This window comes from Strigops habroptila, chromosome 1 (assembly GCF_004027225.2).
Source record: "Strigops habroptila isolate Jane chromosome 1, bStrHab1.2.pri, whole genome shotgun sequence".
In the NCBI taxonomy this organism is placed as follows: domain Eukaryota; kingdom Metazoa; phylum Chordata; class Aves; order Psittaciformes; family Psittacidae; genus Strigops; species Strigops habroptila.
Window position 1 is genome coordinate 133,638,338 of NC_044277.2, and position 18,834 is coordinate 133,657,171.

Below are 18,834 nucleotides of genomic sequence, written 5' to 3' on the forward strand. Positions count from 1 at the left end.
GCTGTCCATGTTAAAGAAAAAGAAGACAGGCAACAAATTAGAAGCAAGGGCATTGTTCTGTTCATTGCTTCTCTGCTATGTCTTTCTTTCACACGAAACTGTTACCTGATTGTTAATAAGACTGGACATCAGGCAAGTTAAAAAAATTAAAAGTAAATGCAGGATATCAAAATGACTGACCAGTTTCAGAAGGTGTGGTTTCAGTAACAGTCAGTGAAACCAAGGCATGCCCTGGGATGGGGTTTTTCTTGTGAACGACCCAGATTCTGTGCCAAGAGACAGAATGTCCACTGCCGTTGCAAGGACTGCATTTGGCAGTGGGAGAATCCCAGGCCTGGTGTCACAGCCACAGTGCTGCCTGATAGATAAATGCAAGACTGAGTAATCAGTGAGGGGTCAGGGTTGAGATAACAGTGTGAGCCTTGAGTGTGTGTTCCATTTCCGCACCATTTTGCGTCAAAGTCTGCTCTCCGGGGCACAGCCTTCCGCTTAATGATAGTCCTTAATGAAAACTCACCAGATGGATTGCATCTAAATCAGTTTATTAGCAAAAATGTCAAAAACCTGAAGTATCTAGGAAGTAACGTGTTTTCTTCTTTTAAAAAGTATCTTTAATAATTTTGAAATGGCACCCTGTGTATCAATAAGCAGCAGGAAGAGTGGTCTGTCTGTGTGACTGTGCTGCTTTCCCTTCCCATTTGGTACCTCTCTCCTGCACTATTCTCTCCCTTCTTGGCAGAGAAATTATTCTTTCTCGTTACTTGTCCTATAAAGAACATGTCCAAAGGAAGCAGTACCTATCATGTCAATACAACAATCTCTTCAAAGCAGGATACAGAGATTCTTAATTTTCTAAAATTTTGGCATCCTGGTGCCATTTGTATGAAAAGTCATGCAGCAAATATCTCTGACTCAGTTCACAGCTTAGGAATCTATACTTTTCATGTAAAACACATGTAAATCCTGATCAGATTTGTAGAGATTGCCAAACAGTCTTAAATGAGCACCGATGCTCTCCCATCACTGATACCTACATATTTAAATATGTTCAGAAATCTTTGTTTATGCAATTCCATGTCATATCAATCTCTAGCTAAACTTATATATTAAAGCATAGTCTCTAAAAGCATATATCCATACTCCCATCTGGTTTTGAAGCTTAATGGAAGTAACCTTACATAAGATTTTAGAGTCAGTTCTGGGCAGAGTATTATGAAGCACTTAACAAAGCTCAGGTACTGTACCTGTACAGGCCTGCAGATAGAGCTACAGACCATAAAGACAACTATTGGGTGGTCTTTGTTGATGATTTCTTTGTAAAGCTTTTTTTTTTTTTTTTTTTGAGTATGCAGAAGTTGCTGATAAGCTCCATGTTTATGAGTTTAATATTTATCCCTCCAAGCATACTCAATGACTTGTAAATGACTCCATAATAATAAGTTCGCTTCCTGAATTATGGCTGTTTACAAATGGAAAGCCCTATTAACATTAATCCTGTTTGGTGTTTTAACAGAAATCTCCAATCCTGATGAACGACTAGAAGCAATACATGAAGTGTTGATGTTACTCCCTGCTGCTCACTACGAGACACTCAGATACCTAATGATTCATCTCAAAAAGTAAGTTAATTGGCATGCAGGATAGTTCTTAAAGAGCTTAACAATTTTCTGCTTTGAAAGAGAGAATTACAGAAAGTGCCAATAAAGCTTCCATTAGGGCACTGCCACTAAAACAATAATGTTATAATTCAGCAGACAAGCTATGTTTATATAAATGCATAGAAGCTATGCACACATACAGCATAGATCCTTTTGCTGGCGGGTCACCGCAAACCTTTAAAGAGTTAATTGAGATTTGTCACGCTTTTCTGAGACAGATAATATCTGAAAAATACTGGAATGGTAGGTACTAGATGTGCTGCAGTAAGTCACTTGATCATGCTTTGCTTCTGCCTCCCCTTACCTCCTGATATGTCTTCCTGAATGATAACCCTAAAAGGGAAGAGCTGTCTCTTACGAGTTGTTTGCTCACATCACAGTTAAGCCAAGAATCAAGCAGGGCCTATTTTTATATGACTAGTAAAAGAAATACAGGCCGTTACCTGTTACATTTGGTTTAGTTTTAAACACGCTCTGCCTCATTTGCTTTCCAAAGCTTCTTTAGGCATACGTAATGCATACATAGGGATTCATAAGGCCTATATTTCATTTTCTGAAGTGACTTGGGAGTGTACTGCCAAGTTTTCTAAGTTTTCAGCTAGGTACCTAGGAAAATTATGAAGTGCTCCAAAAAGGGCGCCTCACTTTCACTAATTTCAAGCAAAACTGTTCTTCAAAACCATGCTAATTCCACTTTGCTACTTTGGGTATTTACATGCCCCAGGAAGTCTTCTTTGTAAGTTTTCAAAAATCAAAGCTGAGTAAAGTCTAGCGCTGTCATCTCAAAGCAGGCCTTCATTTAAAGATGTATTGCCCAAGATGACCCTTGTCTCTGGTTAAAGTTTATAGTGCTAAGGCAGGAATAGAATACTTACCTTTTATACAGTGAATCCTTGATCTCTGCTTAGTTGAGCCACTACTTGCAGCACAGTTGCAAATTTGGAGTGTTTTCTGGGTTTGATCTGTGCTATTCTGCACTGTTAATGCCAACCTACGAAGAAAAAGGCCTCAAGTCACAGAAAATTTCATCAGAGAGCTTGTGTGAAGTGCATTTCATGCTCAATCAGGTTCTCATTATGCAGAGACTTTTCCTCATTTTGAATCGGCTCAGGTCATTACAACTGAGTAATTTTTCCTTTCAATGAGACATTACTGGGGCATGCCGGAACTTCTTCAGACTCTGCTGAAATGAAACGTGCAAATATACACCCTTGTCAGCACATACACATGGACAACTCGGGATGAACCATGTTGGCTTTTAAGAAAGCCCGTGGAGGCTATAGACAAGCAACTTGCATACAGAATCAATAACAGACAAGTATTAACTTGCCTTCCTTCTTTTTCATGAACTGCAGTACAGGCTTTGGTTCAGCTGTTGAGCTGAGCTACGGGTGAGACAGAAATAGTCCAAACAGCTGATCAAGCTTCTCTCTCAAATACCTGCAAGTCACGCGACGAATTTCCTCTCCCAAACCATAGCTTTCAGTGTCTCCACAGAAATCAAGTTTGTTTGCTCACATCACAGTTAAACCAGGAATCAAGCAGAGCCTATTTTTTTAGGCATGTTAGTTACTATGGAGAATCTGTTGGAGAGATCTGAGTGTGAAAGAGGGAAGGATCCTTTAGGTTCAGACTATGCTGTTCCGTAGATTAAACATAGAGTCCCAACTCCAGTCCCATAGGCCTCTTCCTGCATGGAGAAAACATGTACCCATTCAAGGATCCTATGTGAAGACTGCAGGATCACAGCCTCTACACTAGCGCTGTTTCTCAACAGAAAAGAAACTGCACTGAGTTGTTGTTAAAAGCACAGGGAAATCCAGCAAAGGACAATGTCAGCAATGAAAATTAGTTTGTCAGTCAATGACTTAATTGCTTTTTTTCAGTTATCTCTGTGATAACTTTTTGCTCAAAACTGAAGGAAATACAATAGCACAAGCAGTCCCCCATGTGGTGAAATACATACAACTCCATCCATCGTGACATTGCAGTGAAGCTTTGAATCTACTCTGTGTTCTCCCCACACCAGCGAGCACTCCTGCACCGAGATGCTAGCAAGATGCATGTGGCACTGAATAGCTGTTCAACATCTATGCTGCATACATCCACAGATGGAAAGCAGAATGTTACACATACACTTGCACAGAGGTGGCAGCCTTGGTTTATCTTTTCTCCTTGCAAAGCCCAGCCAATGTATCTCTGTTAGAAGATACGGGCGTATTTGTGAGTAGGCGCATTAATGGACTTCTGTCCTGAAGGCAAAGAGGAACGGTGTTTTTCTGTGACAGAGCCACTCTTTGCAGACAGCCAATAATAGGAGCAGGACCTAGTCATTTAAGGACCTTGCAATCAAGGGAAGACCAGATTACTTCTGGTTTCAGCCTGTTCATCCCCTTATGGCATGAGTGAATCCACTGCTGCCCAGCTTGGAATTGCCATGGCCAGGGGCAGTCTCAGCTGTTCTCAGGAGAGCTGACTCCAATACCAGATATGCTCCACTCTGGCAGAGGACTTCCATGGAGAACTTACATTGTACTTAGTAACAGCAAGTGTCTGGTCCAAGAGGGACAGTGACCATTCAAGGGACCGTGGTTGTCTCTACACTGCAGTGCAAGAGCAGTCTCAAAACCAAACTTGAATGCCAAAGGCTTGCTGGGACAACTGGTGCTACCCAGCTGTGTTACCTGGAGGAAACCCTTGAGCACACCTTGCATTTTCCAGCAGGCCTGACTGATTTTCCAGTCAGGCCTGACTTATCTGCAGCATGGCCAATCCTTCGTGGTCTCTACTCCAGCCACACATAGTCTACCTTTTCTTGTATTCTTACATTATATGACACATGTCAGGAAACAAAACAGCTGGGCTCCTTCCTAGAAGAGCCCCTGTTCTCTGTCAAAGATAGATGGCATTTGTAGCAGCCTGACTATAGCAAGCTGCCCCTCCAAGCTGTTCCAGGATTGAGAAGTATTACAAGTAATCAGAATCACTCAGCTACTACTTGGCCTGAGGCAGCTGTCAAGGCAGAACCGTGGGAAGGGATGGGCTCCTGGATGCTGGAAGCATGTCTGGGAGCATGGGGGTCATTGGTAATCAATATAAAATCTGGATTCGTATTTGGAGAGCCCACCCACACCTCTGGTGTGATGCACACCAAGCACAACATCGCAGAGAACTGTACTCACTGTAGCATAGGGGACTGCTCCACACATCATCATTTAAATCATGATTATGCTTTTCAAAAAAGCAATTGCCACTAATTCTTATACCCTAAAGTGGAAAAATCACTTAAGAGTCGCATGAGAGAAGTTTAAAGGCACTGGAAATCTCAGCCCCACCATAGCTGCATTGGACTTGCTGTGGAAACAGTTACTATATGGAGTAAAAGTGAAAATAGTTACTGAGAAATATCCTTATCTACTAATGCTTGATATGAAGCAGGACTGCACAGTAAGATGCATATGTTCTTTTCTTCTGGGAAGTAAACAACTACTTACCTTTCCGTCTTTTTTTCCTTCTATTTTAGGGTTACCTTGCATGAAAAGGATAATTTTATGAATGCTGAAAACCTGGGAATAGTGTTTGGGCCTACTTTAATGAGACCTCCAGAGGACAGTACCCTTGCTACGCTGAATGACATGCGGTACCAGAAGTTAATTGTGCAGATTTTAATAGAAAATGAAGATGTTCTCTTTTAGACAGAGAGAGGCATATCTTCAAACCCATTTGTTTTAAAACAATTAGTTTGAAGGAGAAACATTTCTTTAAATATTTTAAACAGAAAAGAGAAAGTTCCTTGACTGCACTTCAATTTCTGCAAAGTTGCAGATGGATGCCAAAATGTTTAGGGAAAGCCTATGTCTCATAGACATATGCCTCTTTGTAGAAGGGAATAAAAAAGGTCAGAAAAAATCCTCTTACCTTGTATCTTTTGCCTTGCCTCAGATGTATATTTGTTTTGAGAAGTTGCAAACAATTTTATTGTTAACTTATTAAGAAACACAAAACGTATTTTAATATGGCTAGAGAAGCAAAAAGGTACTTAATCAGTGTTACTTGTATACGCCTATACATTTCCCTTTCCATGAGACATAATTATATATGTCAATTGTGAAACAGAACCTATATTATAAAGATATTTTTACTTTACCTAGCTGAAAAAACAGCATTTTATTTTAGCAAACTATAAATCAATGCGGTGCATTGATTATTTTCCACATAATTCTTTCTTGCATTTTTGCTACGATATATTGAAAACAATTACCACTATTGCAGTATTATCCTGACATACCTCTTTTATTACAAGTTTTTTGTTTTCTTTTGTGTATTCCAGATTTTCTTAAGTTTCTTTGCATTTAGGCACTAGCATCCTAAGACTGTACACTTTTAGCCATTTGCTGTTTCCCAAAACATACAGTATTTTCTCTCCTTTTTTTTTTTACTCCCATGTAAAATACAGTATTGAGAATTTCTCAAAAGTCCTGGTGGTAGAATCAGTTTCACATGCCAGAGTTTTCTTGGATTACAGAAATGTGTAAGTGAAGTGATGCTGGGACACTGGATATTTTCTGGCCTTGTTGAAAAGTTAGCACTTTTTTGGGTTCAATATGAAGGATTTGGTTTTTCTGTAAAAAGCGAGTTATGTTTTGTCATGTTTCTGTATTTATAAATGTACAGTAAATCTGCTAAAAATGTAGGTATTTATCTTGAATGTGTTTCCCAATGGTTTGTTAAAAAAAAAAAAAAGAAAAAAAAGAAGTAGGAAACATGGGGGTTGGTAAATTTAATTATTACCAAATTTTACTATTTTTCGCCCCTCACACATTGACCTACAGAGTTCATAGTCTAACTGCAACTTATTCCTAATGTTACAACTGTTTCTCAGCATGAGATTTTTCTGCAAGCATAGAAAATCAACATATACTTTACTACCAAACTCAATTTTCAATACAAAAAAAAAAAGAATCTAATAACCCTTCATCTTGATCATTTGTATCATATGCTTGGTAACTCAGTGATGCTGTTTCCTGAATTATTTCAGGGAGCACATGTTTCTATTCAAATTGAAAAATACGTGTAACTATGATAATGAAGGGAAGTGGAGGGTATGGCTGTAAACTTGTCGTCTCCTAGAGAAATAACTAAGGGCTAGATAGATTAACCCAGATGGCAGAGCAAATGCTAAATAGTCTGAGTTCCCAATACTTCCATAGATCCTCCTGCCTTGTACAGGACTATTTGTTGTAGGTTATGTAATACTTAATACTGTCATAAAAATGATCTGGAAATGGTTTTATTTTGTGAAGTGAAATATGCTTTGTAATTTATGATAGTGTAAATGGAAGGAGAAATCCCATTAAATGTGTTAAAGAGTTCTGGTGTCTGTCGCTCTGACCACATGGCAAGCTGCCAGATGAAAATCAATCGCTAATTACCATCCTGACATTGCTGGGAACTTTCCTACTGGGAAAACTTAGAGCAGTTTTACTGAATGTCAGCATTTCCAGGCTGGCACTTGGATGCCCACACTACCGCAGCCAAGCCTATGCACAGATTTGTTTTGTGTGACCACCCTGAAACGCCTCTGTGTAAAACTTCAAGCAAGCCATGAACCACAGTATCAATCCAACCAATATCAAAAAATGCCATCAGAACACTTTTCTGCTCCCTTGAACACAAACATTTGTGTTCAATGTTTGATTAAACTACTACCAATGATTTTCTCTATTTTTTCTGGTCAGTTCGGTAATGAGTTATTTTTTTAAGGCAGTATTTTAGTACCCTTTTTTTAATTGTTCTAGGAAGACAAGCAAGCCATTCTGCTTCTCCCTTTCCCTCTACTATGAGCATACTGGTAGCTTTGGCATGTCTCACCATCTGGGATCTTCTACACATATCCCATCCTAAGGATTCAATGATAGTACAAACCTATGTGTTTAAAAATACCCATGCTTTGTGTCTTCAGAGAGCAGACATTTCTAATCTGTTGGACAGAGGGAAGGGTATGATTATGCATCATAAAACACAAATATCTCATTAATTGTTCTTGTTTGTCTTGGGTAGCTGATTTAACAATGTCCAACATCCTCAGGGGCATACTGAGCATGGAGGTGAAAGGACCCTGTCCCCTCCATACCTCATTAGTGCCACCTTGTGCTCATGTTTCATCTCTTATGTCAGACTTGCTGTGGCCACCACTGCTGCGTCTGGGGCCGAGCAGCATCTCGAATATCGGATCGTCTCTGTTCCAGATCCACCATTCAAGGAAATAAAAAGGCAGCAGACTTTCTTCTGCAAAATTCACTGCTAAAACACAAGAAAAAGCATATTTATGGAAGCTCATACTCCGGTACACAGGAAAAAAATGGATTACACCAAAACCTTTCCTTTGCTTCAAAGCATTCAGTAAGAGCATGATTGATAACTTCTCTCACATGAGGCACTACTAGAGCGTAATAAGAGTCATTTGAGAGAAGCTCCATGAGGGTGTGTTTGAGCTAATGTAAATTCCCTGCTAGGTCATTTCATCTCGAGTGGAATCAGCTCTGCTCCTCTGGAAGCAGGTGAGATACCTGTGTCTGACTGCAGTGGAGCCTGCCTGCAGCCAGATGTTGGGCAGTAACCTTGTTCCACTGCATCCACTCATCAATCCCACCTGCCATTCAGTTAGCCCTGTCTTCTGGTGTGATGGACCCAACTCTGCACCTCCTTACAGCTCGTCCTTGGAGCTGTGGGGTGAGACATCTTGACCCCCATAAAGCAGAGGTGTCTTAGCCACGATTACTAAAATATCCTGTGACATTAATGCTTTGTAAGGTTGTAACTTTCCCAAGTGCTGTGGAACAGCTGAAATCCCTTCTTTATACCTGTCTTTGCAAGACTCATTGCTGCCAGGTTTAAATATTTCAAGCCTTCCAGGACAACTGAGTGAAGGAAGTGTTTCCCGAGAATACCACGGTGGAGACAAGGCAGCATGTGCTGCGTCTGACTCCAAAGCACACGTGTACTGAAAAGGCAGCTGGTAGGCAAGACCAAACAGGGAACTAACTGTTGAAGGGTTTCCTCAACTGAGACACCGATTTGGGGCTCCTCTATACCCAGAGACCAGTTGTTGTGAAATTTAATGATCTCTCTCCTGCTGTCAGATACCTTTAGAACTGGACAAAGGATGTAGAAGTTTCTGAGGAAGGAGAAGAATTTGCAAAAAAAGATGAACAAAGAGTATAAGTGCAGATACTGTTTCCTCAGGAAGTCTTTTTAAAAGTGAAGTTTTTACAAAGCACACAGAGGTTTGCTCTTAACACACCACTCTGCAAGCTGATGTCAGATTAAGCTGCACAATGGGTCTAACAGAGCACAAAACTGGGTGAACTGGTACCACATTCATTTTATTTCTAAGCAAAAGGTAAGACTACACTTGTTACACACTTAACAGTCTCAAAGCTTGCACCATGTTTATGCTTAATGAAGGAGACAGGGCTGCAGGGGCACTTGGCCTGAGACTCTGGGCAGCAACGTATCAGGTTTGGGATCTCCTCTGAAACAAGGTGCTTAAAAGACCTGAGCTGTGCACTACTGTCATATTTAGGATACAGGAGGGATAGTGGGTGTAGTATTGAGCAAAACTCTGGTTTTAGTGAGGCCTCGGAGAGATGCCAGGAGTAAATAGCTGGGCTGAAGGAAGGCTTTAAGTCAAACTGCGAGGAGGTGAAAGTGAAGGTAGGTACTGAGAGTGGTTTGCAGAGCACACTGAACAGCTGTATCTTTTATGATAAGCTCAAACACTGCACAGTGCAGTACAAATGAGACACTGTGAGATGATTTAACTCTGTTTGCACAGGGCCCTGCCTGGACTGACATATCCAGAGGGAGAGCGTTTTCCTAACCCATATAGGCTGCTGCTCTCTCCCTCCCACCTGGAGATGGAGACAGCTGACAGACTCTTCTGCTCTTCTGTAATGCTGCCAGCATCACACCCTGCACACAGAGTACAGAGGGCAAGGGCAGCCTTCTCCCCTGATCCTGCTAGTGGCTGGGTGTGTGCTGCCCTGCTCTCTTGCAAAAAGGCCAGAGAGGGCAGAAAAGGAGATGGAGCTGGGAGGAAGGCTCACAGAAGGGTCCACAAGTGGGCATTTCAGCTATTCAAGCTGCCCAGAGTGTCAGCAGCTGGAGAGGCTACATCATTTTCCCTCGATGCTACACTCTCCCCAAACCTTGCTCCACACAGGAGCCTGTGTGGCCGCCTTCTTCAACATCTCCAGGGAAGGAGGCTCCACAACCTCTCTGGGCAATCTATTCCAGTGTTCAGTCACCTGCACAGTAAAGAAGTTCTTCCTTGTATTCAGGTGGAACTTCCCTTGTTTTGGTTCATACCCGTTGTCTCTTGTGCTATCACTTGGCACCACCGAGAAGAATCTGGCCTCATCCTTTTGACACCTTCCCATCAGATACTTACACACATTGACCAGATCCCACTCTCTTCTTGAGGCTGAATAAGCCCAGCTCCCTTTTATTTCTTTATTGACAAGCAGAGCGAGGTCTGCAGAAAAGGGAGGAAGATTTCAGTGCCAACAGCCCACCCTGCCAATAACCAGGAACTGATGAAAACTCTGAGTAGGAAGGTAAATCACAAACACTTACACAAGAAGAATGCTATCTAACTGGATCTTCAAAGCAGAATTATGTTGCTATATCCCCTACAGCTATCTAAAGGCAATGAAAAGACTATAGGACTCATGGAGATAAGATTGAGAGTGTCAATACGTTTTATGTTCTTTAGCTGTAGAGATTAATTCCTTGATTAAAGATCATGGTTAAGATTCAAAAATCTGAACCTTAGGGAACTATGATTATAGCTGAATGCTCTGGGGCTTGGAGATTCAGAACATCAATGGATCTTGCATGGAGGCCATACTTTACATTATCTTTCTCTGAAGGCATGGTATTCTGGATATAATTATGCTGATGCTACAGCTAGAGCCAGGACTGGGAGTTCAAAGCCTGAAGGCCCTGGATTACTGCAGGATGTTGTAAGGACTACAGTTAGGAAGAAAGCTTGTGCTAGCTGGAGCCAGTGCTTTATAAGCTACAACAGAACTGAGCAGCTGGTTATAAGTAGAGTCAGAGTTCTGTTTACAGTAGACCTGGGGATGGCAGGAATCAAGCTCACCGCTGGAAGGTGCCTTCATTGCAGGGCTCTGCAGGGCCTGACGAGGTGGGAGTCAAAGTATTCTCTCTTTCTTGAAAGTATGAACCATTTGTTACTAAGACGAAGGTTAGAATGAGGAGTAGGGTTGGCTCCAGGATTTTAAACTGTAGATCTTGAAGAACATAAATTGCTACTGGCAATATTCAGAGATACCTTATTTTCTGTTCTACTATATGGCAGGCATGGGTATGACCAATGTGCATGAAGATCCATAATATTGACCACATGCTGCTGCCCAAGAACATTAAGAGACTGAGGTCCATAGGTATTCATAACAAGGTAGCAAGTCAGGTACCCAAATACTGAGGAACCTGTGTTATTAGTACTGCATGCTGCCCAGGCCTCAGTATTAGGAGGGCTGGTGTCAGTAAGGGAGTTATATGTGGTGGGTTTTTCTGTTGTTACAAACATGAGCCTGACAGTTATAATTAGGGTAGGAATCAGCGACATACTTTGGAAACCTAAAGAACCGAGTTGTTACTTAAGTTGCAAAAAGCACAGCGTGCAGGTATCAGTAATGATCAACTCCATCTTCCTATTCGATGTGTGTGCTCTCTGGTTATGAGTATGGATATTGGATGAACTGTTTTTTTTGCAGGGCCTGCAGAGCTAGGAAGAATACTAGTGTACAACAGCCACAAATACCTGCATTCTGTTCTGCTGTAGGAACAGGACCTTAGTTTCGTCTTCAGATGCTATGAGAGAAGAGCAATCTTATTAAATGAGTATAGTAGCTAACTTCCATGCATTGAAAAGAGTTAGTGGATTGTTTTACTTTCCTTTTTATATCAACACTGTAAATTTATGCCTAGTGAAGGAATGCAACGAGTACTGTTGCAGCAAGAAAAGGGCAGGACATACATCTTCACTGTCAGAGCTGTTTTCATATAAACACTAACCTTAGTGACAATCTTGTGGAACAGCATGTTGTGACTGATTCCCAGCAGTGACTTTGAAATGCAGAGCAGGTTTTGTTGTCCTTCTGCGCCACCACATACACACACAGGCAGCACCCTCCCACTCGCACGTCTCTTACAAAGCTTTCCAACCTGCCTGTCTCTTTTCAGCAGACCCTGCTTTCAGTAGTGTCAAAAAGGACAAACCTCTTTCACTGGGAGATTCTTTGAAACAGGCTTAACCGGAAAAAAATGCACTGATTTGATATACGTTTGGCTTTATGTGAGCTAAGAGGTCAGGTCTATGGTAATCGAAATAATATAAACAAGTAATACGATAGCAAATGTTTTGTATAAGCTTGTAACCAGAATGGAAGCTATAAATATCAAACAATAACACTGTGAAAAGGGCTTTTAAAAATAATAATTACCTTTATTTCTCCATAAATTCCCTTCTTCCTAGGCATTTCCCTGGGACAAAAGATGAGGAGAAATGCTAGTGCTCTTTTTCTCTATAGGTACAAATGAGTAGCAAAGCAGTAGGTCATATTCACTAGGGGAAACTTGACCTTATGATCTGTTACTGTCCTTGGCCCAAGAAAGCCTGATGCCATGGTGCTATGCATCTTAGAAAATGTTAGTTGTATGCTGGTTAGGAGGGAATATAAAGGCCATCTTTTCTCACTGGAAGTTACTGTTTTATTCCATAGGAAAGATTTTTTGCTGCTGATATTAGTATAATAGACAGTTTAGAGTACTTTCAAGTGATGTGTGCATTCATATCCAAAAGCCTTTGGGTTTGAAGAGAGCAATCTACAGAATAATGTAAGTGCACACCCCAGGCTCCTCTCCCTCAGTAGCCTGCAGCCACCAATTTCCATACATCTTATCTTTATGGGCTATTCAGGGAAGCTGCAAGTAGCAGAGCTGATCTGCAGAAGAAGATGAGGCTGAAATACCACTGCTTTCACAAAGTCCTCCACATGATCATAGACATCCTTGAGTAACTGTGTAGCTCATGGGAAGGATGTTAGGCATCAAACGCATGTTACATGGCGGAGTTCTCCAAAGAACAAATCACCACTTCTAGCACATAGCATGGTACAAGCAAATCTTCCTTCTCCTTTCTGAATTAATAAAAAAAGGTAAAGACATTTGTATGGCCATATCATAGAATCATAAAACCATAAAATGGTTTGGGTTGGAAGGGACCTTAAAGACCGTCTAGTTCAATGCCCCTGCCAATGCCCACTAGACCAGGTTGCTCAAAGCCCCGTCCAGCCTGGCCTTGAACACTTCCAGGGATGGGGCAGCTTCTCTGGGCAACCTGTGCCAGTGCCTCACCACCCTCATAGTGAAGAATTTATTCCTAGTATCTAATATAAATCTCCCCTCTGTCAGTTTAAAGCCATTCTGCCTTGTCCTGTCACTACATGCCCTTGTAAAAAGCCCTCTCCAGATTTCTTATAGGCCCCCTTTAGGTACTGGCAGACTGTTATAAGGTCTCCCTGGAGCCATCTCTTCTCCAGGCTGAACAAGCCCAACTCTCAGCCTGTCTTTATAGCAGAGGTGCTCCAGACTCCTCTGGACTTGCTCCAACAGCTCCATGTCCTTCTTATGCTGAGGAACCAGAATTGTACACAGTGCTCCAAGTGAGGTCTCATGAGAGCAGAGTGGCAGGATCACCTCCTTTGACCTGCTGGTCACGCTTCTTTTGATGCAGCCCAGGATACGGTTTGCTTTCTGGGCTGCAAGCACACACTAAAGCCGGCTCATCTTCAGTTTCTCATCAACCAACACCCCTAAGTCCTCCTCCTCAAGGGCTACTCTCACTCAGAAATTCTGCTCACACAGAAATTCAAAGTCCCAATTTTTAAGCCAGTTCAAGTATAGATATGAGATGGCACTGCCCCTCTTGGTGGGTCAGCTACCTGCTTTTTTTCACGGAGGCAATTAAAGACAATTCTATTTTCTACAATGCTGCGAAACCCTCACCTGCGCGCACCCGCTGTGTGTACACACAGAACGCGTTACCATGGCAGCCGTGCAGGCTGACCCCACCGCATCCACCCCTCAGCCTGGGGTTTCGCTGCCCTCACGGTGCTGCCTCACCCGCACGAAAGCTCCCTCACCCTCACCCTCCTGCCCGCCTCTTCAGGGCCAAGTGTCCCTTCAGGGGGTCACCGACCCTCCTGCAACCCCGCATACCCGGGGCCGTTCCCTCGCCCCGCCCCGGCGGAGCCGCGCAGGTGAGCGGGAGCCGCCCGGGCTCCGGGGCCGGCCGCGCCGCCGCCCCGCCCACAGGGGCGAGCCGGGAGCCGGCCGACACCTGCCGCGGCCGCACAGCCGTCAGGCCCTTCCTCCCGCTGGCTTTTTCCCTCCTTCCCGGCCGCGGCGATGGAGCCGTAGGGGCGGCCGCGCTTCCCCGGGGGGAAAGGAGAGTGCTCCCGCAGCGGGCGGGCAGGTCAGTGTCGCCGCCCGCACCTGTTGCGCCGGGAGCCGGCGGGAGGGAAGGAGGGAGGGAGCGGGGCCACATCGCAGGAGGGACGCGGGTTCCCGGCGCCGTCCTGCGGGAGGCGGCAGCCCCAGGGTACCGGGCCACGGGGTCCACTGCTGGGGCTGGGGGCGACGAGCGCAGGGAGCGTGTCCCGCGGCTCGGCTCCGGGGCTTGATTTAACTGTCCGCCGCGCACGGGGGAGCGGGCGCCGCTTCAGAGCCCGACACCGGGGCTCGGCCGGGGGCACAGCGCGAAATCCTCCCCCCGCGCCCACCCGGCTGCCGGTGCCAGACCTGCGCCTCCCCGTGCCCGGTGGAGCGCAGCTCTCCCCCGGAAGCGCTGCCCGCCTCCCCTGTGCTGGGCAACAGCGGCGGAGGGGCCCGGTGCGCAGCGTGCCCGGCTGACAGCCCGCCCTCGCCGCCTTCTTCCCCGCAGGAGCCCGAGATGGCGGACAGCGCCGCGGCCACCGCCGCCCCCCGCGCCGGCGTCAAGGGCGGCTCGACGGGGTCCTGGTGGAAGTCGCTGACCAGCAAGAAGAAGCACAAGGAAGCGGCGGCCGCCTCGCCGCCCCCCGCCGCCGCCAGCGAGGCCCCCGCCGAACCCCCCAACCCCGGCGGCCGGGAGGAGCAGCAGGTCCCGTTCGGCAGCGGCGAGGCCGCGGCGGCGGGCGGCGGCAACCGGCGGAGCCTCCGCGTCTCGCACTCGGGCCGCTTCAAGGAGAGGCGGAAGGTGCGCACCTCGCTGCTGGCTGACAGCCCCGACGTGTTCGATGGCGGCGGTGCCCCGGGCCGTGCCGCCCAAGGGGGCGAGTAGCCCAGGAGGGCTTCGCCCCGGAGCCGCCACAGGACGGGCGGCCAGAGCAGCGGCAGGACCGGTGGCTGGAGCCCGCGGCTGCCCCACCACCGGGGTTGCTCTGGCTTGGCCCCGTTGGCAACGTGGAGCGGCCCCCCCCGGCCTGACCAGACACTGTGGGGAGCCCGGCACCTCCGACAGACAAGTGAATCGCGTGCTGTGTCACGCCAACACCGCCAAGACCAAAGCCCCGGGTGACGGGACAATATGATTGTCTTAAAATAACACCAGTAAACACCCTACTCCCTGCACGGTGGTGAGCGGACTCGAAGGTGCTATCCCAGGGCCGATGCTGGGGTCTCTGTACCTTCCCCCAGCCCTTGCCAGGAGCCAACGGCTCCTCTTGGCTCTCCAGCCAAGGAGGTGCTTTGCTGCTCTCATCTCACACGCTGTCTTATCGAAGGAATGGGGGAACAAAGTGCTCTTATCTAATTTCAGGGCCGAGGACCTCCAGTGGGGCTGTGTGGGCTCCTGCACTGCATGCGCTGACACACCGGGAACCCATCCTCTTCCCCCTGTAGGGGTCAAAAGAGAAGTATTGTGACGGGCAGGTGCTTGCATCGCCCATGACCCACACCACATCACTTTTAAATATGCAAAAAGCAGGACTGTGCTGGTTTTCTCCTTCTCCTTACTGTGTAATGATAAGCAGGTTTTCACAGGCTGGTCTCCCATAGTTCTGTTACAGAGGGAGGTGGCTTGTTGTTGAGAAATTAGTGTTATTTACCTAGGAAACACATGATTTTTGCATAATGAAGATGAAGAAATTGTGTAATAAAATGTAAATTCTCTTTTGGGAGATGAGACTAGCACAGGTAGGGTTGTACTAATGCGGAAATGGGCTTGGGCACCACTGGAAATGTTCTTTACTGTTTACCATGTCCAAGGCTTGTGAAGCAAGATTAAAGATTCCCAGGATTTCTTTTGATAGCAAAATAATGTGTGTTAACTTGGGTACCTTTCTGCTTCTTTTAACAGCTCCTGGATTTTTGGACAAAGTAAACTATAAGCCAGATTTGTACTGGTGTTGTGCCTTACAGAGCAAACTCTGCTAAAAATGCTCAGCAATTACACATTTCTTGAAAGTAGGTGATGTAGCAACAACTGTTTTATTTATTTTAAATGCATTCCCAATATACTTTATATATTTTAGACTTTTTCTGAATGTGAGATAAGATAATCCATAGTGGCAAAGACTGAAAATCGTTTCCTGGAAGTCAGGTATTACACAGTTATGATTTTGTTTGGTTGTAACTAATGATTTAAGGTCAATTAAAAATAAAAAGTGACCAAAAAAGAAACAAGAGCCGAGTTCCAGGTGAAAATACCAATTAAAACAGTCACTGACAATCTGGGTAAGTGACCCATGGTTCAATGTGTGTAATAATATATAACGAACTTTGAAAGCTCCTGTGTTATAAAGCACAGCGTAGCTGGCTTAGGTACTTGCCGGTCTGTCACTCAGCTGCTCCTCCACACTCTGAAACCCAAGGACAGAGGGACTGTAGCATCAAATCTATTTCCATAACAGCTTTTTTTTTACCTAATATGTAGAGATACACTTTTTAAATTTCATTTAGTAAAACTACAAGGTTCTGGCTTTGGACTGCCTTTTTTATGTTCCTGACTGCATGCTAACTGAGGAAATTGCTGGGGGGGGGGGTGTGGAGGGAGCTCGTGAATGTTTCTCCTTGGAGATGCTTTTCTTACATGGAGACTCTTCAGTCGAGGGGCATCTGAAATCCTTCAGTTGAGAAGAAGCAGTTGGAGCAAATGCAGCCTCAGACGAAGGGGTGCGAGGCAGGAGGGAAGTTTAAAAGCTGGGCATGGAGAGACAGATGAAGAAGGACCGTACTTCAGCTACAGCTAGCCCGGGTCTAGGGGAATGGAGGCAGAAAGGGGTGGCTTTGCTGCCAGGGTTGTCATACTGCCTTTGGAAGGCAACACATTTTTATTTACTACAGGTGAAAAAATTGGCCTGAATTTATGTGTTCTGGGGCCCAAAGAACCTTTGTATGTGTGTGTCCAAAGTGGAAGAAGAAGTAAGCACATACTGCACTGGTGCATTTCTTACTCCAATGTTTGGTATGAGCTCTGTGTGGGTCAGATCCTCAGAACTATCCAGAGGCCTAAGTATGCAGACTAGTGTTTTATACATCTCATGATGATGCTTTTCTGCACTTTTAATCCTACACCACTGTGAAAATACAGCTTCCTCTTCTCTGTACCTCCGAGCTACCTCTTTCTACAGTGAACTTCCATTTGCTCTTTGTAAACATCTTGGGTTTATTAGTTGCAAGTCTTTACCTAGGCACAAGATACCTCCCAATTTGGGTTTTATTTTAGAAGAAGTCTGGTGTGCTGTTGAGATGGCTACTGTTAAGATCTGGTACCAATACTGGTTAATATGTGACTAAATATTAGCTGTGCCTTAATCCTTGTGTAGAGTACTTTCATCTTGGAAATTTGGTCAGAACACCAAATCACGTAAAATGTGCATGTAAAATGACTCACAGCCATCCTCCATCTTTATCCTGACCTTGAGCTGTGGGAAGGAGACGTAATTCTATCATCCTGCTCAGTAAAATCCTTGCTTCAATGAACTTGATAGCAGCCACTGAAAAACTAGATCCATGAGAAAATGGGCTGACTGCCTTGTCTCACTTTCCCCACCCTCTGAGCAAGGGCCACGCAGCAGTATCTTTACGTTAGTCTGACCTGTGTACCACAGCAAGGAGTGAGCAGCCCTGTTGGCCATAACCAGCTTGCAGCGCAGAAGCGGTCCCCTTGTTTCTCAGTCTGAGCATCAGATAGATAAAGCTTTAATTAATCTATACACATGTAAATGAATTAAGCTGATACAGAAAAGATGGCATTTCATGGAACATCTGAATTACATATTTTTTTTAACCTTTGGAGTGGAGAAAGTTCAGCCTTTCTTTTGTGCTGGGGAATACTTGCTCAGTTATAACAATAGTGCACTTCTGTGCATTGAATTATTAAAAGCCTGTTGGCATTCTTAATATAGGTATTTTCCTCATCTCCTTTATAAAGATCATGCACCACAAAGTAAGTGTAGGAAATAGGGCAGCTGAGAAAGTAGTTGCTGTTTGTTTTGAAAAACAAGCAGTGACCTATTGACAAAATAAATGGAAATAAGCAGATGAGGTTCAACCTCAGCTACGTCAGTTGTGCAATGTTCTTAATATTCTAGCTACTACTAAGGATTGCAGGGTTGGGGCAAAAAAATAGACATTTAGTAAATAGAGTGAACTTTTCAAATATACTTGCAAAGTATATGCCTGCTGATTCCTGCTCTTGCCAAAACTAAAAATAAATCTCTTAGTTAGCTGCCTGGTGAATCATTCCCTGCTATTGTAGGCTGGTCAGTCTGGACGTCGACAAAGATTATAGGGAGCACCTGCACAAAATGATCCTAAATTGGAAACACTGAAATAAATGCCTTGAAATCGTCAAGACTTTTAACCTCGGATGTTATGTCAGGGTATGACTTAAACTGAACTGAAAGAATGGAAAGGGGTCTCCACTGGTTTGGGGTTTGTTTTTTTTAAGTTCTGTCTTCACTGTAGTGCAGCCAATGGTAATTTTGTATTTGAAATATCAAGTCTCCTGTCCATTAACAAGATAACTGCATATAAGGGCTACAATCTGAAGGACAAAACTCCGAGCCTTAGCCTGGGCAGCACAGCTGATTGCTTCATGTTA

General features: G+C 44.5%; 2 protein-coding genes across 3 annotated transcripts in view; both read left to right on the forward strand.

Moving 5' to 3' along the window:
* Positions 1-7,030, forward strand: part of CHN2 (chimerin 2) — a 167,415-nt gene extending 160,385 nt beyond the window's left edge. For both annotated transcript variants that reach the window (XM_030476815.1, XM_030476824.1), the window contains exons 12-13: positions 1,514-1,619; positions 5,182-7,030. In XM_030476815.1, coding sequence (XP_030332675.1) covers positions 1,514-1,619; positions 5,182-5,353 — 278 coding nt within the window. In that variant the 3' untranslated portion in view covers positions 5,354-7,030. The remainder of the gene's footprint in view (positions 1-1,513; positions 1,620-5,181) is intronic.
* Positions 7,031-14,084: 7,054 nt separating this feature from the next.
* Positions 14,085-16,708, forward strand: PRR15 (proline rich 15). Its single transcript, XM_030487351.1, has 2 exons — positions 14,085-14,223; positions 14,692-16,708. The coding sequence occupies exon 2, from the start codon at positions 14,701-14,703 to the stop codon at positions 15,067-15,069; it is 369 nt and encodes a 122-aa protein (XP_030343211.1). The 5' UTR covers positions 14,085-14,223; positions 14,692-14,700; the 3' UTR covers positions 15,070-16,708.
* Positions 16,709-18,834: the final 2,126 nt, after the last annotated feature.